Genomic DNA, 24959 nt, shown 5'->3' on the forward strand with positions numbered 1-24959 from the left:
ATGAGTTTAGTTAGAAATCTAAACTTACTTTGAAGTTTCTTGGGCATATTATATCTATGCTTATTTCTGACTTTGCTAATTACTGTATTCCTTTTAGTAGTATTACATCAACTTTGAGATAATTTACTTTCCTTGTTTAATTAGTGTTCATTTATTCATTCAGTGATTGTCCTGTGCCAGGGGCTGGGCATAGCTGGTGAACAAAACAGACATGGTCCCTGTCCAGATGGAGTATACCCCCAAATTAGTTTCATCTTGAAATTTGAAACTAGCTTCCTTGTACCACCACACCTGGCTCTCTCAAACTTGAAAATATATGATTCCAACTTTGAAACCCTATAGGGCTTATACATCCATCTACCAGCGTCACGGCTACTCTGCTGAGGGGAATCTAAGTGAAGATTGAATGGGAGTAGGTGTCTAAGAAGCTGTAGTGTGGTGAGCTGGGGTTTGTGACCCCTGGAGAGCATGCCCAGAAAGCTCACAGAAGCAGTGCAGCATTAACACTGACTTCTGGGAGACAGAAGATCTGGGTTACATCGGCTTGGCTTACAGCAGTTTGAGAATGAATGACTTGTTTCAGTAGAGGCATTATAGGCCCCTGAGGCTTAGTTATGAACAATAACCATACTTTAAAAGGACGACAAACGGACAGATAATTAAACTCAAGGACAAAAGAACTACAAGTGACTTTGCCGATTGAAAATGCATGTCTGTGATTAGAGGGAATGTGTATTTATTTTCTGCTTTCCTGTTTATATTTCATCTTAAGTATTAATAGGTATTTACTAATAGCATTCATACAACAAATGTTCATTAAGCACCTACTATGTCAAAGTGAAAGTTGCTCAATCGTGTCTGACTTTTTGCAACCCCATGGACTATACAGTCCATGGAATTCTCCAGGCCAGAATACTGGAGTGGGTAGCCTTTCCCTTCTCCAGGGTATCTTCCCAATCCAAGATCGAACGCAGGTCTCCCGCAATGCAGGCAGATTCTTTACCAGCTGAGCCGCAGGGAAGCACCTGCTCCATACTAGACACAATTGTGGGGTAGTCATGAACCAGATACAGACACTGCCCTGTAGGAGTTTACTTTTCAGTGGAGACAACTAACAGATAAGTAAGATATATAATATATAGAGGTATTGAAGTTAGAAGTTTAGTTTTCTTTAAAAAACTAATCAGGGTGCATGCGTCCTAGTCACTTCAGTTGTGTCCGACTCTTTGCAACCCCATGGACTGTAGCCTACCAGGCTCCTTTTTGTCCATGGAATTTTCCAGGCAGAAATACTGGAGTGAGTTGCTGTTTCCTCCTCCAGGGGATCTTCCTAACTCAGGAATCAAACCTGTGGTCTCCTGTGTCTCCTGTCTCATCTTTACCACTGGACCACCCAAATCAGAGTAAGAGATTGATTTTTTAACAGCAGAGAAGAGTCTGTGTTAGGTAGGTTAGGGAAGGTCTCTCTGAGAAGGGAACAGACCATGTGGCCATCTGAAGAGCTTCCTAGGTGGTGGGAATGCTGCTGAGATCTGAGGTGGGAATGAGTTGAGCAGTAGGAGTAACTCCAGTATGAGTGTGTGGAAGGAATAGTGGTCGTTTAGGCCCACATCACTTAGAGCCAAATCAACTATGACAAGGACTGCAGAGTTGAAGTCTGACGGAAAGCCTTTGGAAGGTTATGAGCAGGCGGGCAACAGACTAGAATAAGCCAGAGGAGAAACTGTGAAATGTGTTGAAAGGGCATTGAGACAGTCCAGGGACTAGGTGATGGTCAGTGGAAATAGAGCATATGCCTGGAAATAGTGACATAAATGTCCAAGTGTTTTTCCACGTTTGTGGTTATTCAGTCCCAAAGTGGTATCCGACTCTTTGCAGCCCCAGGGACTGCAGCACGCCAGGCTCCTGTGTCCTCCACTATTTCCCAAAGAGCTGTCAAATTCATGTCCATTGAGTCAGTGATGCTCTCTAACCATCTCATCCTTTACTGCCATATGTTTACGTATAGTAAATTGGGAAACTTTTAGAAATCATTTCTCTCCTGCTTGATGATCTTTAGTGGACAGACTTATAAATAGACTCACGTTTTGTAGAATTACATTATTTAACATTGTAACGAAAGGGAGAGAAAGAAAATGAGAAACATTTCACTGCTCTGTGAAGGCTCACAGATAAGGTGGCGTAGTTTAAGAGACCGTCATGGGTATCCTGAAAGGCGGCCCCAGCATTTCTTAATAAGAGGAAAGGGATGCATACACACTCACTCCCCCGCCCCCCGCCCCCACCTTTCCCCTTCCCTCTGGGCTTCAAGTTAAGACAAGTGGCTTTCATCTGCCCTCTTTTTCACAAAGTACTACTCGTCTAGTTTGCAGTGAAGCCTCTTGGAGTATCTATCATCATCGTGATTAAACCTCAGTGAAGATATTAGTTTTTAAAAATAACTCTTTAAACATTAATTGTTTCAGGGAAATTGAAGAATGAAAAATATGCATACTTTCCCTTGACATTGATCTCAAAAAGCCAAGTTCATAAGCTTGGCATTTCCAGTGTTTTGATTTTATAACTCTGTTCATTATTAACCAGTTACTAACAGATAGGGACTGTAGTCACGCGTCAATAAATGCCTGTCACTCAAAGGAGAAGGTTCGACTCAGGTTCCTGTGGGTGCTCTCTTCATTTTTTCTCGAAGTGTATTTGCTGCTTCTATTCTTTAACATCAGTTTGTTCTTATATCTCATCTTTCTTTTTCTCATGCTTCCCTCTGCCCCATTTTTCCGGACTGTTGCCTAGGATAGTTTCTTTTACATGGAATATATGGAGAGTTTGTTTCTTTCCCTCTTTACATGTATAGCTGTTTGTTCTGTAAGACCCTCTTAGATTTTTTCCTTCCAATGTGTCTCTGCTCCTGGAACTCATATTCATGGCCTCTTTCAGCAGTTTGGTAGATTTGCTTTAAGTTTAATTGAATGAGAGGACTGGCAGTGTGCTGTGAGCATGGAGGTGGGTTATGCCCACAGTCATGTCTCTCGTTGGAAGCAAGGAGCCCAGAGGCTGTCTGGGAACCTGCAGAACCCAGTGTTGAGTACTGTGTGTATTTCACTCCTGGGTATAAATGCCCCTTCTCCTCAGCCCTCTGGGTTCTGAAATGTTATCTGTTGTTAAGCCATTCTGCTTCCCTTGAGACCTGCTCTGTACACCAAGATGCATTCCAGGCATACGATTCTCTTTTTTGGCCTGAGGGCTGAGGTGGCAGGTGGCAACCCTTATGCCCTGTACTAATGGAGTTAGGGATGGTCTGTCTGCCGTCCTGGTTTAATTACCCTGATGTTATGTTTTGTGTTTGTTGAGCCTGGACTTAGTGTTTTCGTCTTTCTTTCCTCTGGTGATTGGGTTGCTGTGATTTTTCTGTGTGTGCAGTGTTCCCTGTTTTCAACCTTTCAGGATTTCTTTGAACTTTCTGCTTTGGTACTTGTTCCATTTCTTGTTTTCTAGGCCTATTATGGATTTTTCTTGTTTAAAATATCTCATTTCTCATTTCAAAGAGCCTTTGGGAAGTAAAAGACTAATTTTCAGTCTGCTATTTTGAATCAGAGCCTTTTACTTAATTTTTTAAAGTACTCATGTGTGTTTATTGACTCAGCTATTGTCTAATTACCCCTAATTTTTTTCTGGAGGAAAAACCCAAGTCGTTCATCTTCTTTTGAGGCTCTTATTTTTCTATTTGTGAATTTGCCTTTTTACTTGAATACAAGTTTTTAAAATTGGACTTAAATTGTTTTTATGCTTAGGTGAAATTCATGGAAATAACACTAATTAAAACTATCCCTCTGTGGATCTATAAATCAAATAGATGATTCTACATAATTAAAGTTTATACTTTATGTTAAATGTAAAATGTATTTCTTCTCTTAAGACTATGGAATGATGTATTTTTCTGGTTGTTTGGAGGGCTGTTATGTTTCAGGTGATTGAGTAAATTAGCTAATGAAGACTTTCATTTAACTTGGTTCATTTCACATCATTTTTGATAATATATAGCACTACATCATTCAATGTTAAATTTTAGGAAAATTATTTTGACTTTTGTTTATATATTTATATATTTTATGACTAAAATAATACAAATAATAATTTGTAAGGGTCAGAGTATCTTTCAAATAGACAACAGAATAAATCCCACTCTTTCTGTTCTTGGAAATTCTATTAGAAAAATGCAACTATCTACTCCATCTGTTTGATATAGTTGTTCCTTATTGTAATCACATTTTTTGTGAATCTTACCATTTTGTCGACCCACCAATGTTGTCAGAAAACAGTTCTGCATTGCCTGTTTCTATATAAGCTAATAATATAATGCAGTATAGGTATGTTATATTTGTAAGCTTCAAAGGGCTTACAATTTCAATTAAAAATTATGTAATAAAAACCTAACCTCCATATGAGTTTAGAAGGCATGATTTTGTCTTCTGTCTACTATTCTATATATAGCCCCAAATATTAAATATCTGTCCTCAAAAACGATCTAGTTCCTTCAGAAGGATAGTGATGATGGTATGCTTACAGATTGACTTACTTGAAAGCAGGTCAGTATTTATGGTCTGAGCCTCATCCAGATGCTAAACTTTAACCTTGTCTTAGTTTTCTTTAACCTTTTCTACCTGGAAAAAAAACAAGTAAAAAATTTGCTTGGATATAATAGCCGCTTTTAGGGTTAATGAACTTGGTGAATATAGTGGAAATGACAGTTTATGAAATATCATCAATTTATGTTTATATTATGCTGAACACTTCAGAATTTGAAACTCCCAAAGGTAGATACTCATAGAAATATTAGAGAGTAAGGTATGCATCTAGTAAAAATTTTAGCTGCTTGAGAGAAACCTTAAAGCCAGCTGTTTTTCCTCTGTTAAAGCCCTGCTCCTATATGTGTATTCCCTATACAGCTCTTATTCTTTTACATATTCCTGTGTGTGTGTGCGCTTGTGTATATATACATAATTTGTCCATATTAATATGTGTACTGAAACAGTTTGGTTCCCTTCCAGTTTGGAGGCGGAGATTGTTCTTTGTTTTCTTACTAGATTGTTAATTACTTGGAATTTGGAGTGGGACCTTATAGTCCTCACAGCACTGGTACACTGGCAGAGGAACAACTGTGTGATGAAGGACAGAATTTCACTTGTCTCATTTGAAAAGTTCCTGGTACATATTAGGTGCTGAAGTATTTGTTGAAGGATTAATTGTCAGGGGATTAGTACCAATGGAAATTTATGACAAGCTGGTCAAAAAGAACAAGTTATATAAATGACCAGATCTGGCTCCCTGGGACTCTTTTTACACTCTAGTAATTTCCTTGGTTTCCTTTATTTAGTCCTTTTTTAAAAAAAATTGTATAAGTAACCATGTTCATTGTTGAAAATTTAGGAAGTATAAATGAACGTGAAGAAAATAATATTCATAATTCCACCACCCCAATATCATTGAGGGGGTTATATACTTTCAGATTTTGTTTTATGCAAGCACATACTTATTTATCATTCCTTAGGAAAGGGTTCACATTTTAGAAACATGTGCGCATTCAATCATGTATGTATATTTTTCCTTGGTTAAGTTGAGTTCATGCATGCAGTTTTCTCTAAGAGCTCCTGAAAACAGTTGTCTCTCTGCTGTCTCCCATTCCTTTCTTCCTGTTCTCTCCTAAACTCACTCTAATCAAACCTTCATGCCCAGTCCCTTCAATTAGCCTTAGGTTTGCTGCTGCTAAGTCGCTTCAATCGTGTCCGACTCTGTGCTACCCCATAGATGGCAGCCCATGAGGCTCCCCCGTCCCTGGGATTCTCCAGGCAAGAACACTGGAGTCAATTGCCATTTCCTTCTCCAATGCATGAAAGTGAAAAGTGAAAGTGAAGTCATTCAGTCGTGTCTGACTGTTAGCGACTCCATGGACTGCAGCCCACCAGGCTCCTCTGTGCATGGGATTTTCCAGGCAAGAGTAGTGGAGTGGGGTGCCATTGCTTTCTCCGCAGAGCCTTAGGTTTAGCAAATGTTAAATCCAGAGGTTTAGCCTCAGCTCTGCTCCTATTTGACCTGTCGGAAGCACTTGAAACTGTTTTCCACTTCGTCACTTTGGGCCTGCTTCTCCTCCCCCTGCACTGCTGGGCCTTGGCAGTGTCTGTTGCTGACCCCTCTCCGTTTCTCTGCCACTGAATGTTGCCGTCTCTAGGGCTCAGTCTTCCCACTTCTTAGCTACACTCCGGCTCCAGGTGATCTCGTTTAGTCTCATGGCTTTAAATTCCATCTGTGTACTCATAATTCCCCAATGTTATCTCCAGGTCAGACATTTCCTCCACTTACATACATAGTAGACTTCTGAAACTTAATATAACCAAAACCAATCTCCTGATATCTATTACCCACAAAAAACAAATAACCACTCCTCCTCTAAGTCAATAATTGGCAATTTAGGCCAGAAACCTTGCAGTCATTTGCAGTTGAAGTTCTCTGGAAAGCAGAATGAGACACAGATTAGCAAGCTGTTAGTTTATTAGAGAATGCTCTGAGGATCAACAGCTCCAGAAGGCAAGAGAGGGAAGAAGGATGGAGGGATAATTTAGGCTGCAGTGCAGTCTTAGCAAGGCCTGAGGCAGCCGGTGTGGGCACGGGGGGCCTCTGACTCTCAGGTGACTCATCGTGGTTGTCCTAGGTTGTGGCAAGGGCCGTGAAACTAAATGACATCACCTGGAAAGTAAATAAGAAGCTCAAGGACTGAGTCCTGGGGAACTCCAGGGTTTGCACCATGACGTCAGCCGGTCATCAGCCAGAGCCTGCCCTGGGAAGGGGGCATGGGCTTGGCATTCTTCAGCCGAGGCCATTGCTGGAGTTTGACAGCACAGTGCTGTCTGCCAGCAGCAGCCCCAGGGTCTGAGGAGTAAGTGCCTTTCTTCTGAGGGGGCCCTGTGCTGAGCACGCCAGTGTTCACTGCCCCATCTCTCCCTGCTTTTTCTCATATTCCACGTTCAGTCCAAGCAAAGGTCATTTCTGCTCTCCATATCCATCCCAAATCTGACGGCTCTGGCTTCTTCCTCTTCTACCAGTTTGGCCCAAACCACCCCTGTCTCCTGCCTAGATTATGGTTGTGTCCTCTTACTGGTCTCCTGCCTCCACTCTGTACCTGTCTCCGCACAGCAGAGTAATCCTCTTAATTAATCTCACTTGTGTATGTATTTGTGGCTGTGCTGGGACTTCTTCGCTGCATGGGCTTCTCTGTAGATGCAGCAAGTGGGGACTGCTCTCTGGTTGCTGTGTGTGGGCTTCTCATTGCAGCAGCTTCTAGTGCACAGCCTTCGCTGGTGGTGGCCCGTGTGCTCAGTAGTTCTGGCTCCCGGGCCCTAGAGCACAGCCTCAGTAGTTGTGGCGTGTGGACCTGGTTGCTCCATGGCCTGTGGGATCTTCCCAGATCAGAGATCAAAGCCCTGTCTCCTGCATTGGCAAGCAGATTCTTATTCACTGAGCCGCCAGGGATGCCCTGGAGTAGTCCAAGTCAAATCTGGGTGCCCCGTGCTCTGGCCATCCTGCCCCTGAGAGTAAAGTCCCCCGTCGTTCCCGACCTCCAGGGCCCTCCCCGTGGCCTCCGCCCCTCCCCTGCCACTCCTCTCCTCCCTGCTCAGGCCTCTCCAGCCACGCTGACCCTGCAGTCCAGTCTTCTGACCCCTCTTTGGCCTTCCTGTCTGCTCTCCTGATGTCCTCTCTATTTCGTCAGATTCTCCTCCTCTTTCTCAGTCAGCCAGTCTTGTGGGTTAAAAAGATGTCTGTCATCTCAGCAGTAACTTGGTCAAGGTTATCCAATGAGAAAATCCCTGTAGAGCTTAGAAAAAGCTGAAGCCGTTTGTTTCTACCGGTCTCCTTTATTCCTTCAGTGTAGGAGCATTAGCGTATTGGGATGTGGAAACCATTGTTGATGCCCAGGTTCGTTGTCCAGTGCTCTCCCGCCCCACCTCCCACGATTCCAGGTTGGCTTCTGGAAAACCCATTACTCCCACTGCAGCTGTGTGGTGGGGTCGAGGTCCTGCCCCTTCATACGTGGAACTAATCATTTCTCGCTCTTTGTTCCCTGCACAGAGCTTTTCATCCTACTATAAAGGAGGATTTGAACAGAAAATGAGTAGGCGAGAAGCAAGTCTCATTTTGGGTATAAGGTAGGTGTGCTGCGTAAGTGTTATTTTGTTCTGTGGCTGAGTTTGTCTTGAAAAAGGAGAAAATGTGGCAGTAAAATTATCCTTATATTTTAAAGTATGAATAGGAGGCAGAGGAGAAAATAGCGAAGTTTTACATCTCAAACCTTGAGTCTAAGAGATTATCCTACTACTTCTAAAAAAAAAAAACCAGTCATAGTTCTGATGTGCCTTTATTCCTTAACAAGGAGCTGTTGTATTTGAACACTAAAATTTCAATGCAATTATCAAAATCCCTTATTGTGACATTAAATTCTTCCTGAATTCAGTTTTCTAATTTGATCTGAATCGTATTTTCAATTATAACATGGAATCTGTTTCACAATTCTTCTCTAGTTCCAGAATTTGACACCTAGCATATTATATTATTTCTGTCCTTTATCGAGCCCATCTTTGCATGAAATGTTCCCTTGGTATCTCTAATTTTCTCGAAGAGATCTCTAGTCTTTACCATTCTGTTGGCAGAAGATATTAAGAAGAGGTGGCAAGAATACACAGAAGAACTGTACAAAAAAGAGCTTCATGACCCAGATAATCTAGGTGATCACTCACCTAGAGCCAGACATCCTGGAATGTGAAGTCAAGTGGGCCTTAGGAAGCATCACTATGAATAAAGCAAGTGGAGGTAATGGAATTCCAGTTGAGCTATTTCAAATCCTGAAAGATGATGCTGTGAAAGTGCTGCACTCAATACTCCAGTAAATTTGGAAAACTCAGCAGTGGCCACAGGACTGGAAAAGGTCAGTTTTCATTCCAATCCCAAAGAAAGGCAATGCCAAAGAATGCTCAAACTACTGCACAATTGCACTCATCTCACACGCTAGTAAAGTAATGCTCAAAATCCTCCAAGCCAGGCTTCAACAGTACGTGAACCGTGAACTTCCAGATGTTCACGCTGGTTTTAGGAAAGGCAGAGGAACCAGAGATCAAATTGCCAACATCCTCTGGATCATCAAAAAAGCAAGAGAGTTCCAGAAGAAACATCGACTTCTGCTTTCTTGACTATGCCAAAGCCTTTGACTGTGTGGATCACAAGAAACTGTGGAAAATTCTGAAAGAGATGGGAATACCAGACCACCTGACTGCCTCTTGAGAAACCTAAATGCAGGTCAGGAAGCAACAGTTAGAACTGGACATGGAACAACAGACTGGTTCCAAATAGGAAAAGGAGTATGTCAAGGCTGTATATTGTCACCCTGCTTATTTAACTTATATGCAGAGTAGTACATCATGGGAAACGCTGGGCTGAAAGAAGCACAAGCTGGAATCAAGATTGCCAGGAGAAATATCAATAACCTCAGATATGCAGATGACACCACCCTTATGGCAGAAAGTGAAAAGGAACTAAAAAGCCTCTTGATGAAAGTGAAAGAGGAGAGTGAAAAAGTTGGCTTAAAGCTCAACATTCAGAAAACTGAGATCATGGTATCTGGTCCCATCACTTCACGGGAAATAGATGGGGAAACAGTGTCAGACTTTATTTTTTTTGGCTCCAAAATCACTGCAGATGGTGACTGCAGCCATGAAATTAAAAGACGCTTACTGCTTGGAAGGAAAGTTATGACCAACCTAGATAGCATATTGAAAAGCAGAGACATTACTTTGCCAACTAAGGTCCGTCTAGTCAAGGCTATGGTTTTTCTAGTAGTCATGTATGGATGTGAGAGTTGGACTGTGAAGAAAGCTGAGCACCAAAGAATTGATGCTTTTGAACTGTGGTGTTAGAGAAGACTCTTGAGAGTCCCCTGGACTCTCAAAGCCAGTCTGTTCCAAAGGGAATCAGTCCTAGGTGTTCATTGGAAGGCCTGATGCTAAAGCTGAAACTCCAATGCTTTGGCTACCTCATGTGAAGAGTTGATACATTGGAAAAGACCCTGATCCTGGGAGGGATTGTGGGCAGGAGGAGAAGGGGACGAAAGAGGATGAGATGGCTGGATGGCATCACCAACTCGATGCACATGAGTTTGAGTGGACTCTGGGAGTTGGTGATGGACAGGGAGGCCTGGCGTGCTGTGATTCATGGGGTTGCAAAGAGTCGGACACGACTGAGTTACTGAACTGAACTGATGTTTTATTATACTTATTTCACCTTAGCAACCATTTATTGTCTGACTTTGGACAGTGTAGGAGATAGTTAATGATCCTTTGTGATTACTGTATGATATCATTTAACCCTGAGAGTTAAGAATACATCGAAATGGCAACTGACTCCAGTATTCTTGCCGGGAGAATCCCAGGGACGGGGGAGCCTGGTGGGCTGCCTTCTATGGGGTCGCACAGAGTTGGACATGACTGAAGCAACTTAGCAGCAGCAGCAGCAGCATAGATTTACCAGTATCTATATTTGTTTATGTTCCCTAGAGCTCACTCAAAATTTTATTTGCATTGGTTATAGTATGTTACCTACAACAAATCTTACGGTGACTTAGTCAACATAATTAAGCAGAATAGATCATAAAGTCCTATATTGAGAGAATTTTTAAATCTCTTGTAGGTTAGCAGATATTTAAAGCCAAAACATTTTGTTATTTCTTATGACTAATCAAAAAAAAAAAAAACAACACCACAAAAGGTGGGTAGGGGAGAAACAGGTCAGTTTAGCTTGGTGCTTCATTTAAATATAAAAAGAAATGAGCTTTCTCACCAGGAATACAGAAAAAACAAATGATTTTAAGCAGGGGAACCACACTGTTAAATTAGCTATGTTGTTAACTATTCTTTGGTTTAATATTATTCTGAATGCCACTGTTATTTTTCTGAGGTCCCATATCATCCCATTCTGGATATGTGTATACAAAGTACATTACTAATCCAAACAAAAGTTTTTGAGGATATCATTTAATATCATCCAAGGTACTCCTGTTTTTCAGATAGATAATTCAGAGTTGACTTAAGATACATGGTTATTAAGTTTTATTCCATTGAGCAGGAAGCTGTACAGAATTTCACAAGGAAAATTGAGTGACTAACAGCACAGACTCTGATAACAGTGAATCTGGGTACAAATATCAGTTTTACCACTTGTTAGCTACGTGGCCTTAGTCTCCTCATTAGTTTCTACTGCATAGGACTGCTGCAAAAATTAACACATAGGAGGTTTTTTTAGCATAAACCTAGCACCTAGTAACTACTCAGTAGATACCAGCTAAGCAAACAGATTCTGAGTCTACCATGGAGGCACTGATTTTTAGCTTTTATGCACTTCAGCTTCTTCATTTTTGATTTGCAATTAATACTACTTTGTCTTGTTGGAATAATGTGAAATGCCTTGAGTGGTACCTTTTTTATCAAAGAAAGAAAGTGGAGTCGCTCAGTCATGTCTGATTCTTTGCGACCCCATGGACTATAGCCTACCAGGGTCCTCTGTCCATGGGATTTTCCCGGCAATAGTACTGGAGTGGGGTGCCATTTCCTTCTCCAGGGGATCTTCCCTAAGGGATCAAACCTGGGTCTCCTGCATTGTAGACAGACGTTTTACCGTCTGAGCCACCAGGGAAGTCCTTTTTGTAAGTGCTTACCAAAGAACAGGTGCTGAATAAAGGTTTGTCCCCTCTCTTCCTATCTCTCTCATGAGTGCAAAGTCTAAATATTTACCTTTAATGCATTAAATAGAAAGGTAAAATTTATTTCCTTTCCTCTAGCCCTTTCTTTCAGTCAGGCAGTATTGTTTTGAGGAGATTCTTTTAAGATGTGAACACATTGCTGTGGTTCCATTTTCCTTGGTCTTGGAATCCAGATGATTTAGACTGTATGACAAGTAGGTAAAGATAAAATGGAGCTGACTCTGTTAACACCCTGTTTAAAAACAAAGAAATTCTCTTTGTTACTAGATGATTCTGTGTTTTCTTACCATATTGAATAAAGCCTAAAATATTTTACTGAGTTGCTTGGGAAAACTTAACCTGCTATTTTCTGAAATTATACATACATTTGTGATGTTCAGACTTTCTAAAAACTTCTGTGGAACTCTGTTTAAATGTTATTTAATAGACTACTAGTAGAAAAAGGTGAAACCAAAGCTGCTTTATTTGCTGCAGGATCAGGGAACACTGCTCTGTTCTACACACCCTAATCCCCTACTCTCAGTCAAACACATCCCAGGGAGCAGTTTGAAATCACTGATCTGGGCAAAATTATATTTCAAGTTCCATTTTCAGTTCATAGTGAAATTATCTATGCTGGAGATATATCAGAGCTACATTTAATTTTTAATGCTTTGTTTAAGAACTAAGATTCTCTCATTTAGGTAGGTGCTTTGTTTCTAGGAATATATCTATTTCTTCTAGGGTTTCCAGTTTCTTATTGTATAGTACAGCCTCTTATCCTCTTATGCTTTGTATTTCTATTATATCAGTTATAATCTCTCCATTTTCATTTCTGATTTTACCTGAATTCTCTTTTTTCTTGGTGAATGTAGCTTCTGGTTTGTCTGTTTTCTTTACATTCTTAAAAAAAAAAAGCTTTTGGTTTCATTGATTTCTTTTTTCTTTTTTTTTTTTTTGGTCTTTTAGTCTCTATTTCATTTATTTTCACTGTCCTTCTACTAATTTTAGGCTTAGTGTGTTCTTCCTGTACTTCCGTGAGGTGTAAAGTTAGGTTGTTTGAGTTCTTTTCTTTCCCCTTAATGTAGGACTTTAATACTATAAACTTTCCTCTGAGAACTGCTTTGGCTGCATCCCAGAAGTTTTAGTAGGTTGTTTCTTTGTCTCAGGATATAGTTTTATTTTTATTTTTGGCTTCCCCTTTAACTTAAGACTTATTTTTTTTCTTTATAGAAGAATACTTTATATGCTTATGTAGTAATTGATAGTGTATTTTTAGCATGTTTGATGGTCTGTTATTTAACCCCAGGAGATTAGAAGCAGCAAGTAACTGGCAAGTAACAGCTTGAGACTAGGATCCTGCCAGAATGGAGGACTGGCAGCTGACAGCAGGGAAGGAGGTGCTGAAAACAGAATGTGAACATTTTCTGACCAATTAGTAGAAGGGCAAGCAAACCTCTGCAGACCTTGAGAATTTCTTTCCTCTTAACTGATACTCGTGGTAATGTTTTTTGAGTCATTCAAGAAATGTTAGATTAGATTATTTATACTTCACTTTTTTAATGTACATTTTTACTTATGAGAAAATTATAGCTCAGAGAGTTAAGTAAGTAAGACACAGTTTTATAGGTAATGAGCAATGGATTTAAACCTGTCTTAGAATATCTCTAAAAGTACCTGCTATTAGTCCCTGTAGTATGTGTGGTTCATCCAAACAGATTATTTTGAGTTTCATAGCAACCACCATGTGCTTTGAGTTAGCCACTGTTCTTTCCGTTTGAGGCCCAGAAAAATAGCTTAGATAAGCTAGTGTAAATATTAGGTAGCAACACCAGGATTTTGTTACTATTAGTGTAAATTTTTTTCCTTGCCTGGAAAATGTACTAGAAAGAAGGATTTCCAGTACTTGAATAAATTAGGTTTTACATGGATAATTTTAGGCTTATTTAACTTTCTCCTTCAATTTTTGTTTAGAGTTTAGGCTCTCACAGCCAAGCTTTTCCCATAGATTTCTCACAAAACTAAATAAATTAATGAGCTATGAAGAGTTTTGAGATGTTCTGTTGAAAGATAATAATAGTAAAAACTAACTATTACGGAACATTTGCTACACACACCAGACCTTGTTGTAGCACTTTGTTGGCATTAACTAATTTAATCCCTTGTAATTACTTTATGAGGACTATGTTGTTCTGGCGCTGTTTTACAATGAAGAAACTGAAGCACAGAGAGGGTATAAAATTTGGCCAAGGGTACCCCATCCTTCTTGGAGTAGGAAAAGGCAACCCACTCCAGTATACTTGTCTGGAAAATCCCATGGACAGAGGAGCCTGGCAGGCTACAGTCCATGGGGTCACAAAGAGTCAGAGCTGACTGATTGTGTGAGCACACACACCCCATCCTTCATGGCAATGCTTGGATTAAAATCCTGCTGTCTGGGAGCTCTAGAGTTCAGATACCTGTTTGTTACTCATACGTACTGCCTCCCCCAAAAAAGAGCTTGAAGCACAAGTTTTCACGCTCAAAGTAATAGTCTATAGACTCTGATTTCCCTGTCCTATTTCTTGTGGATGTGTTTTTTAAATTGAGACAAAGGACTGGAGAAAGGTACATGCAGCATTGAATCTGATTTATTTTGATGGTTCGTAGAATGAAATGACAAGCTGTAATTTTATATTTATCCACAAGATGGTGAAAGTCTCATTAGTTTTTAATTTCTTGAAACTCATATGAACTGTTAATTTATAATCTGCATTTGACACTGTTTGTCATAAGCACTTTTCTTTTTACAGCCCATCTGCCAGTAAGGCCAAGATTAGAGCAGCTCACAGGAGAATCATGATTTTGAATCACCCAGATAAAGGTAGGTAAAATCCCTGTTTTTCACAATATGTGAATGAGAATATGGTCTGAATTTCTCTGTTTACTTAAACTCATTATAAATGATGATAGTTGAAATGGAAATTTATGTGTCACACGTGTTGTGATTTTTCTTATAAATAAATGAGCCTTTAGATGGGAGTTCAGTGACTCACAGAAGTGATAGGTTATCAGCTTTTAAGAACTTAGTTTCTGATTTTTATATGTAACTTATCTAACCCCTATTTGAGGCTCCTAGCATTTTGATGGAAAAGAGAAAAGATGAACTGTGGACTCTCTGATTGTATAAACTGATTTGGGCATAATGAATTGTATTTGTTTAACCTTACACATAAAAGCACAAGATTTAGAGGATATTCTCTAAATCTCTGCATGTATATCACACATGATGCTGAGTTTCTTAATTTTATTTTGGAAGGCTCAGAGGCTGAGCCATTTGTTTTTCACTGGCCAGGTTTTTAATGTAAATTTATCTTACAGAAAGACAATTATTATAACTTTAACTACACTACAGCTGCTTGAGAGAGAAAGCCCATATGTTCATTACTGTTTCTGCTCTACAATAACAGATGGTGGAAAGTTACACTGTATTTTCGGAGTCAAAAGTGGGGGTGGCAGGTGAGGGGGGCAGAGAGTGCAGGGTTTCTTGTATCCTTACAGACTTTTAGTTTTTGAATTATTTTGAAAAAAGTTAAAAGCAAAGTTTGGGTTCCTCTCCACCCTAACTGACTCCAAAATAAGGCATTCTTTTTTAGCTTTCTCACTTAATTGCTAACTATAAAAATTCTTTTCACTAAATATCATCTCCTTTGGTTTTTGCACTTGGTATTTCATGTGAATAAACCAGAGACTAAACTTTGAAAAGAGGTTTTGCTTAAAATTTCTAAACAGCTTCAACAGTTACTCAAAGATCCATTCAACTAATTTACTTTGCATTGTGGGCTTTCAGAGTAGTTGACTCAGAAACGAATGTGTTTTAAAGGCCTACTTGAAGCTTTCTGTCTCCTAAACATCTTCCATCCCTTCCAGGTCAGGAGTATGGCATTCTCTGATTGATTGCAGGGGGATCAAGCACTTATGTCTTTCAGATGATTGACAAGTTATTGATTGTGTCTAGTGGCAAAGAATTAAGCTCTAAAATGTTTCTAAAAGAATATGTATTTTAAGATACTTTCAGTTAAAAAAAAAAAGAATGTTTATGTTTGTTATGAGCCAGTAGTGGTTAAAGAATTATTTTATTTATTCTGAGATGGTATATTTATGAGAAATGGGGCTGTTGGCTCCCCATAATGTGCTTACTAATATCCTCCAGTATGGTGGCATTGTGGGAGGGAATGGATGCAGAAGTGTTATTCCCCGACTTTTGCCTTCTAGCTAGCAGCATAGGCTTGAACATCCCTTAATCTCTCTAAATGTCAGTGTTATCATCTACAAAATGAGTGGATTTTTCCCATGCTTTTTTTGGGTACATGATGTAATGTTTTTATGCTGTTGCTGCTAAATTGCTTCAGTCGTGTCCGACTCTGTGCAACCCCATAGACGGCAGCCCACCAGGCTCCCCCGTCCCTGGGATTCTCCAGGCAAGAACACTGGAGTGGGTTGCCATTTCCTTCTCCAATGCATGAAAGTGAAACGTGAAAGTGAAGTCACTCAGTCGTGTCCAACTCTTCACGACCCCATGGACTGCAGCCCACCAGGCTCCTCCGTCCATGGGATTTTCCAGGCAAGAGTACTGGAGTGGGCTGCCATTGCCTTCTCCTAATGTTTTTATATACCTGTTCAATTAATGAAGAACCCTATCTCTATTTGGATCACATTTTTAACTAATGAAAGATGCTTTTAATCAACAGTTGTCAATAACAGATGTGTTGACAACTGGAGACATCTTGTCCATATAGTTGCTCATTCATCCAACATTTTACAACATTTGAGTTTCAGAGAGTTCTTAGACTTCTTAAACCCATCCATATATTCATAGTTAAGAATTCCTGCTCTAGTAAAAAGTATGATGATTTTAAGGAATATTGCAGCTACTTGAGGGAAAATAATTTATGTATGTTGGAGCTGGGAGATAATCATAAATCTGGAAACTGTCCCTTCATAGAAAATGTTGTTTTGTTTCATTTTTAAAGGGAAGAAGATAATGAATTTTGTTGTTGTTTATTTTTACAATGGTTTACATATTCTGATTTCTAACTCTACAGTAGTTTTTTGTTTTTTTCCAAGGAATATTTATTTATTAGTCTGCACAGAGTCTTAGTTGTGGCATATGGATCACAATTCCCTGACCAGGGAAGTGTGAGAATGGACAGGCTTTTCCTGGTGGCTCAGACCGTAAAGAATCTGCCTACAGTGCAGGAGACCCGGGTTTGATTCCTGTTTCTTTTAGATCCTCTGGAGGAGGGAATGGCTTCCCACTCCAGTATTCTTGCCTAGAGAATCACATGGACAGAGGAGCCTGGTAGGCTACAGTCCATGGGGTCTCAAAGAGTTTGACGCAACTGAGCAACTAAGCACATGAGAATCTGCACCTCTCAATTTGCCTCCTCTGTTTATAACTCTTCACCATATTTGCTTTGGCCAGGTCGCCCTTGAGTGTTATACAGGTGGTTAAAAAAATTTGACTCCTCTACCCAATGCTTCTGAAATTCATGAATCTTCTCCCTACCCCCCAAATGACTTTTCTCTTGGTTTTGCCACCAGCTGGTAAAACAAAAGCTAGAACTTCAAATGTATGATCAATGATAATTTGTTACATATTTCATTATCACCTTGGGCAGAGAAAGTGATACCAGAAAAAATAAGTGTGGAAATGAAGTAAATTTTTTGTAACCAGTTTTAAGTGAGCATTCAGATGTACTTTGGTAAAAAGTAAATTTTGCCTTTTCTTTGAGTGAAAAAAAGTTAATGCAGTAAAAATGTCTCAGATCTTTGATCTAATGCCTTTAGAATACCTTTTAATTAGATTATAGTTTTAAAAATTACTAGAGGAAAAGATTAGTTGTTATGAAGTCAGTAGTAGTAGTGTTCGTCGCTAAGTTATGTCTGACTCTTTGTGACCCCATGGACTGTAGCCCACCAGGCTCCTCTGTCCATGAAATTCTCCAGGCAAGAATACTAGAGTGGGTAGCCATACCCTCTTCCAGGGAATCTTCCTGACCCAGAGATCAAACCTGGTCTCCTCCATTGCAGGCAGACTCTACCATTTGAGCCACTAAGGAAGTCCATATGAAGTAGCTGAAAGTGAAAGTCACATCCGACTCTTTGCGACCTCATGGACTGTAGCCTCCCAGGCTCCTCTGTCCATGGAATCCTGCAGGCAAGAATACTGGAGTTGGTAGCCATTCCATTCTCCAAGGGATCTTCCCAACCCAGGGATTGAACCCAGGTCTTCCACATTGCAGGCAGATTCTTTACTGTCTTGAGGCATCAGGAAGCCCAAGACAACTGGAGTAAGTAGCCTATCCCTTCTCTAGGAGATCTTCCCAAAGCAGGGTCTCCTGCATTGCAGGCAGATTCTTTACCAGCTGAGCTACCAGGGAAGCCCCAAGTAACTTGAAATCAGTAGTTTGACATTAATGCCTAACAAAAGTACAAAGGAAAACAGACTAAGTTAACTTTGAAAAACTATGGAATCTCTCATAGACTACCTAATCCATGCTTCTCAAAGTGTAGTTTGCCTGTTCGTTCCAGGCCAGTTTGTTAGCTGTGTGCAAGAAATAAAAAACTAAAATCAAAAGTAAGCCTTCAGACATCTTACCCATTTGACATTGTTGTGGCATCAAGTATGGGATACCTTTGTGTTTTGTAAAATATTGGTCCACCACAGAGTAGAAGACAATTTTTTAAAGTGCTTCACCATGCGACATTACTTTCAGTCTGCCTCAACCTTAAAGGGATCACTATCTTGATGTATAATATCATAGGTTAGCTTTGTCTCTTTAATATCTAGTTGGGCTTCCCTGGTGGCTCAGACAGTAAAGCGTCTGCCTGCAATGCGGGAGACCCGGGTTCGTTTCCTGGGTCGGGAAGATCCCCTGGAGAGGGAAATGGCAATCCACTCCACCACTCTTGCCTGGAAAATCCCATGGACAGAGGAGCCTGATAGGCTACAGTCCATGGGGTCGCAAAGAGTCGGACACGACTGAGCGACTTTCCTTACTTTACTGTGTGCATCTGGCTGCTTTCGATCAAGATTGTCCCTATGGGATTCATCCCTATTGTAATGTGGAGTAGTTGTTTGTTCATTCTCATTAATGTAGCAGCCTTAGCGAGGTATGTGCTGTGGACCCCCAGGATCACTCTTTTAGGAATTTATTCTTCCCCTTTTGTTTTCCAGGCCTTCTTTGGGTATACAAAGTAATTATTTTTTGAATTCCATGTGGTGGCTGAGATGGTAAAGAATCTGCCTGCAATGCAGGAGACCTGGGTTTGATCCCTGGGTTGGCAGGATCCCCTGGAGAAGGAAATGGCAACCCATTCCAGTATTCTTACCTGGAGAATTCCATGGACAGAGGATCCTGGTAGGCTACAGTCCATGGCATCTCAGAGTCGGACCCGATTGAGTAACTATCACACACACACACATGTATTTTGTAGGAAAGTAACAATTTTTAAACTCTTTGGTCTCAGATCAAAAAGTATATCAATAAAAATGATCAACTAGAGAGATCTATCACAGAAGGCAGTGGCAGCCCATTCCAGTACGCTTGCCGGGAAAATCCCATGGACAGAGGAGCCTGCAGAGGCTGCAGTCCATAGTGTCACTACGAGTCAGACAGGACTGAGAGACTTCACTTTCCCTTTCATGCATTGGAGGAGGAAATGGTGACCCACTCCAGTGTTCTTGCCTGGAGAATCCCAGGGTCAGGGGAGCCTGGTGGGCTGCCATCAATGGGATTGGACAGAGTTGGACACAACTGAAGCATCCTAGCAGCAGCAGCAGCAGCAGCAGAGAGATCTGTGAATTAGAAGAGATTGATTTTCTTCAGCTCCAAAATCACTGCAGATGGTGACTGCAACCATGAAATTAAAAGATGCTTGCTCCTTGGAAGAAAATCTATGACAAACCTAGACAGCATATTAAAATGCAAAGACATTACTTTGCCAACAAAGGTCTGTATAGTCAAAGCTATGGTTTTTCCAATAGTCATGTTTGGATGTGAGAGTTGGACCATAAAGAAGGTTGAGCACTGAAGAACTGATGCTTTCAAACTGTGGTATTGGAGAAGACTCTTGAGAGTCCCTTGGACTGCACCGAGGAAAAAACGTCATTCCTAAAGTAAATCAACTCTTAGTATTTATTGGAAGGACCGATGCTGAAGCTGAAACTCCAGTACTTTGGCCACCTGATGGGAAAAGCCAACTCATGGGAAAAGACCCTGATGCTGGGAAAGATAGAAGGCAGGAGGAGAAAGGGACGACAGAGGATGAGATGGTTGGATGACATCACCAACTCAGTGGATACGAATTTGAGCAAGCTCTGAGAGATGGTGAAAGACAGAGAAGCCTGGTATGCTGCAGTCCTTGGGGTCACAAAGAGTTGGACAGGACTGAACAACAACAAAATTTAAATTCAAAAAAGATGAATACAATATTCTTTTAGGTCCCCAAAATCAACTGTATAAATATAGGAAAGAGATGTGGCAGTGTTTCACATGAAAGAGAGTCAATGGGTATTTTTTATCTCAAATATTTAACAATGTAAAAGTCACTAAAAATAAGTTAGTGTGTTCTTAAGCTGCATTAAAGGGCATACAGTATCTATATTATAAGACTGAATATTACCACAACCTAATGTACTTGTCACTCATTTATTCTAGTATTACTAGCCAGTAAGTTTTGGGGGGTAGTTAGACAGTAAAGGCTAGTATGGAAAATGCCACATGATACGGGCTTTTAATAAAATAAAACATAGTAGGCAGACGGATAGAGATCGGCATTTGGAGAGGAGAGAGTTGCAGTATTAGTGATAGTCACCCTAAAAATTCTCTCCAAGGAGATCACTGACTCAGTGGACACGAGTTTGAGTAAACTTCAAGATATGGTGATGAACAGGGAAGCCCGGTGTGCTGCAGTACATGGGTTGCACAGAGTCAGACACGCCCGAGCAACTGAACAATAAATTGGGACCTGGGCAGTGTTCTAGGCACTGGCACTCAGCAGTGGAAAAAGTGATGTTCAGGCAAGGCAGTAAAGGTAATCTGAGATAAAAAAAACTGTTGGACTACAGTTTCTTCTCAGAGGTATGCTGCTGCTGCTAAGTCGCTTCAGTCATGTCCGACTCTGTGCGACCCCAGAGATGGCAGCCCACCAGGCTCCCCCGTCCCTGGGATTCTCCAGGCAAGAACACTGGAGTGGGTTGCCATTTCCTTCTCCAATGCATGAAAGTGAAAAGTGAAAGGGAAGTTGCTCAGTCGTGTGCGACTCTTCGCGACCCCATGGACTGCAGCCCACCAGGCTCCTCCGTCCATGGGATTTTCCAGGCAAGAGTATTGGAGTGGGGTGCCATCGCCTTCTCAGGAGGTATTCTTGTATTGTGTAATAGGTAGAACCCTTTAGGACTTCCAACTCTAGGTTTCTGTGATTCTCTAATGATCTGATAAACTGAATCAGACTCAAAGTATTCTTCAGAGCCTTCTGTCTCTGTTTATTTTTTTAAATTATATTGCAATATAATTCAAGTACCATATGATTCATCTACTTAAAGTGTACAGTTCACTCATCAGTCAGTTGCTCACTTGTGTTCGACTTTTTGTGACCCCATGAATCGCAGCAAGCCAGGCCTCCCTGCCCTTCATCAACTCCCTTAGTTTACCCAAACCCATGTCCATTGAGTCAGTGATGCCATCCAACCATCTCTCCTCTGTCGTCCCCTTCTCCTCCTGCCCTCAATATTTCCCAGCATCAGGGTCTTCTCAAATGAATCAGGTCTTCGCATCAGGTGGCCAAAGTATTGGAGTTTCGCTTCAGCAACAGTCCTTCCAATGAATATTCAGGGCTGATCTCCTTTAGGATGGACTGGTTGGATCTCCTTGCAGTCCAAGGGACTCTCAAGAGTCTTCTCCAACACCACAGTTAGAAGGCATCAATTCTTCGACACTCAGCTTTCTTTATAGTCCAACTCTCACATCCATACGTGACTACTGGACAAACCATAGCCTTGACTAGATGGACCTTTGTTGGCAAAGTAATGTCTCTGCTTTTTAATATGCTGCCTAGGTTGGTCATAGCTTTTCTTCCAAGGAGCAAGCATCTTTTACTTTCATGGCTGCAGTCACCATCTGCAGTGATTTTGGAGCCTGAGAAAATAAAGTCTCTCACTGTTTCCCTACCTACTTCCCATGAAGTGATGGGACCAGATGCCATGATCTTCGTTTTCTGAATGTTGAGCTTTAAGTCAACTTTTTCACTCTCCTCTTTCACTTCCATCAAGAGGCTTTTTAGTTCCTCTTCGCTTTCTGCGGTAAGGGTGGTGTCCGAGGTTATTGACTTTTCTCCCGGCAGTAGTTAATTCCAGCCTGTGCTTCACGTTCACTAGTCTGGCGTGTATTTATGGATGTGTGCACAGGGCACCCTTTAGCCCCGCCCTCACCCCGCCCCCCTCTTTTCAGTAAGAGGCGCGTGCGCTTGTCCACGTGCCGGCGCCGCCACACTGACACCCTTTGCGTTGTAATACATTTTCATTCTTTGAAGTGTGAGTCCTCTTACTTTATTCTTCTTTTGTAGGATTGTTTTGGGTATTCTGGGTCCACTGCAATTGTAGGTGAATTTTAGAATCAGCTTGTCAATTTTGGCAAAGTTGACTGGAATTCTGATAGAGATTTTGTTGAATCTGTCAGTCAGCTTAGGGAATATTGCCTAAGATCTTAATGTTAAATCTCCTTATCCAAGGACATGGGATGATTTTTCATTTACTTAGATCTTTAATTTCTTTCAATAATATTTTGTAGCTCCAAAGTGTTTTATTCTTTTTGATGCTGTTGTGAGTAAAATTATGTTATTTTTGGATTGCTTAATGTGAATGTATAGGAATATCATTCATTTTTAAATATTTGTTTATATCCTTCAGTCTTGCTGCACTTGTTTATTCCAGTAGGTTTTGTTTTTTCGGTAGGTTCATTCGGATTTTCTAACTATAAGACTATGTCATCTGCAAATAGTTGTATTTCTTCCTTACCAATATGGATGCAATTCATTTCTTTTTCTTACCTATTTTTCCCTGACTAGAATCTCCAGTACAGTATTGAAAAGTTGTAAGAGGGGGCATTCTTGCCTTGTTTCTGATCTTATGGAAAAACATCCAGTTGCCTAATAATGGGTATTAGGCGAAGTGTGGTATTATTAGCTGTGGGTTTTTCATAGATAACCTTTATCAGATTAGGAAGTTCCTTTCAAGTTATTAAGCCTTTTTATCATGAAATGATGTTAGCCTTTGTCAAGTGCTTTTTCTGCATCTATTCAGATTATTAGGAGATTTTTGTTTTTTATTCTATTGATGTAATGAATTACATTAATTGATTTTTGGCTGTTAAACCAACCTCTCATCCCTGAGAAAAATACCACTTAGTCATGGTGCACAGATATTTTTAACGTGTTGTTGGATTTAGTTTGCTAGCATTCTGCTGAGTCTTTTACATTCACATTCATAAGAAATATTGATCTGTAGTTTTCTTGGGATGTCTTTGCTTGGCTTGGTATCAACATAATATGGGTCTTATAAAACGAGTTAGAAAATTGTTCCTTCCCCTTCCATAATCCATCTGCACCTGGGTTTTCTTTGCATAAATTTTTGATTAATGATTCAATTTCTTTACTTGTAACAGGTCTATCAGATTATTTGTTTCTTCTTGAGACAGTTTTAATAATTTATGTCCTTTGAGGAATTTGTCTAATTTTGTAGTTTAGGTTATTGAGATTTTTTTCTTTTTTAATACAGACATTTACAGCTCTAATTGCCTTCTTAGCACTACTTAAATTGTAGTCCATAAGTATTTATTTCCCAAATTTGTCCTTGTTATTGATTTTTAGGGGCTTCCCAGGTGGTGCTAGTGGTAAAGAACTCATCTGCTAATGCAGGAGACATAGGAGATGTAGGTTTGATCCCTAGGTAGGGAAGCTCCCCTGGAGGAGGGCATGGCACCCCGCTCTAGTATTCTTGCTTGGAGAATCCCATGGACAGAGGAGCCTGGTGAGCTACAGTCCATAGAGTCTCAAAGAGTCAAACACAACTGAAGTGACTTAGCACACATGCACGCATTGATTTCTAATTTCATTCCGTTGTAGTTGGAGAATATAATGTATTGTTTCTATCCTTTTAATTTATTGAGGATTATTTAGTGGCCTAGCATATGATTTCTCCTGGATATTCTGTTGTTAGGTGGGGTGTTCTGTCTGTCAGGTCTAGTTGGTTTTAAGTGTTGTACAAGTCTTCTACTTCCTTTTTGATCTTCTGTCTAGTCCTATCCATTATTGCGAGTGGGACATTAATTCTTTTTTTCTTTTTTCATGGCAATACTGTTTTTTGTTTGTTGTTTTTTTTTTAATTTAATTTTTTTTTAATTTTATTTTTACTTTATTTTACTTTACAATACTGTATTGGTTTTGCCATACATTGACATGAATCCACCACATTAATTCTTATTGTTGAATTGTCTGTTTCTCTGTTCGTTTTTGTTTCATGTCTTTTGACGCTCTGTTAGTGTGTGTGTGTGTGTGTTTATGTGTGCACACGCATGCATGTGCACTCAGTCGCTCGGTCTTGTCCAACTGTTTGTGGCCCCGTGGACTGTAGTGCACCAGGCTCCTCTGTCCATGAGATCTTCCAAGCAAGAATGCTGGCGTGGGTTGCCATTTCCTTCTCCAGGGGATCTTCCTGACCCCGAGAATGAACCCTGTTCCCTTGAGTCTCCTACATTGGCAGGAGGGTTCTTTACCACTGCACCACCTGAGTATAATTGTTGTGTCTCTTTGTTGTTCAGTCGCTCAGTCATGTCCAGCTCTCTGTGACCCATGGACTGCAGCATGAAGTCCATGTTATATCTCTAGTAACATTTTTTGTTATAAAATCTCATATGAGTATAGCCATTCTAGCTTTTCCGTAGTTGGTATTTCATGATACATTTTTTTCCAATTCTTTTATTTGTGATTTTGAATCTGAGGTCTGGCTCAAGACTTCCCTGATGGTTCAGTGGTTAAACTTAGTGTTTCCACTGCAAGGGGCACAAATTTGATCCCTGTTTGGGGAGCTAAGATACTGCATGTACAGCACAGCCAAAATAATAATAATAAAATTATTTTTATTGTT

General features: G+C 40.4%; 1 protein-coding gene across 1 annotated transcript in view; it reads left to right on the forward strand.

Annotated features, from left to right (window-relative positions):
* DNAJC15 (DnaJ heat shock protein family (Hsp40) member C15) overlaps window positions 1-24959 on the forward strand; it is an 83084-nt gene that overhangs the window by 40506 nt on the left and 17619 nt on the right. Inside the window, exons 4-5 of the mRNA XM_052650083.1 lie at window positions 8119-8195; window positions 14566-14636. Coding sequence (XP_052506043.1) covers window positions 8119-8195; window positions 14566-14636 — 148 coding nt within the window. The remainder of the gene's footprint in view (window positions 1-8118; window positions 8196-14565; window positions 14637-24959) is intronic.

This window comes from Budorcas taxicolor, chromosome 12, assembly GCF_023091745.1.
Source record: "Budorcas taxicolor isolate Tak-1 chromosome 12, Takin1.1, whole genome shotgun sequence".
Taxonomy (NCBI): Eukaryota; Metazoa; Chordata; class Mammalia; order Artiodactyla; family Bovidae; genus Budorcas; species Budorcas taxicolor.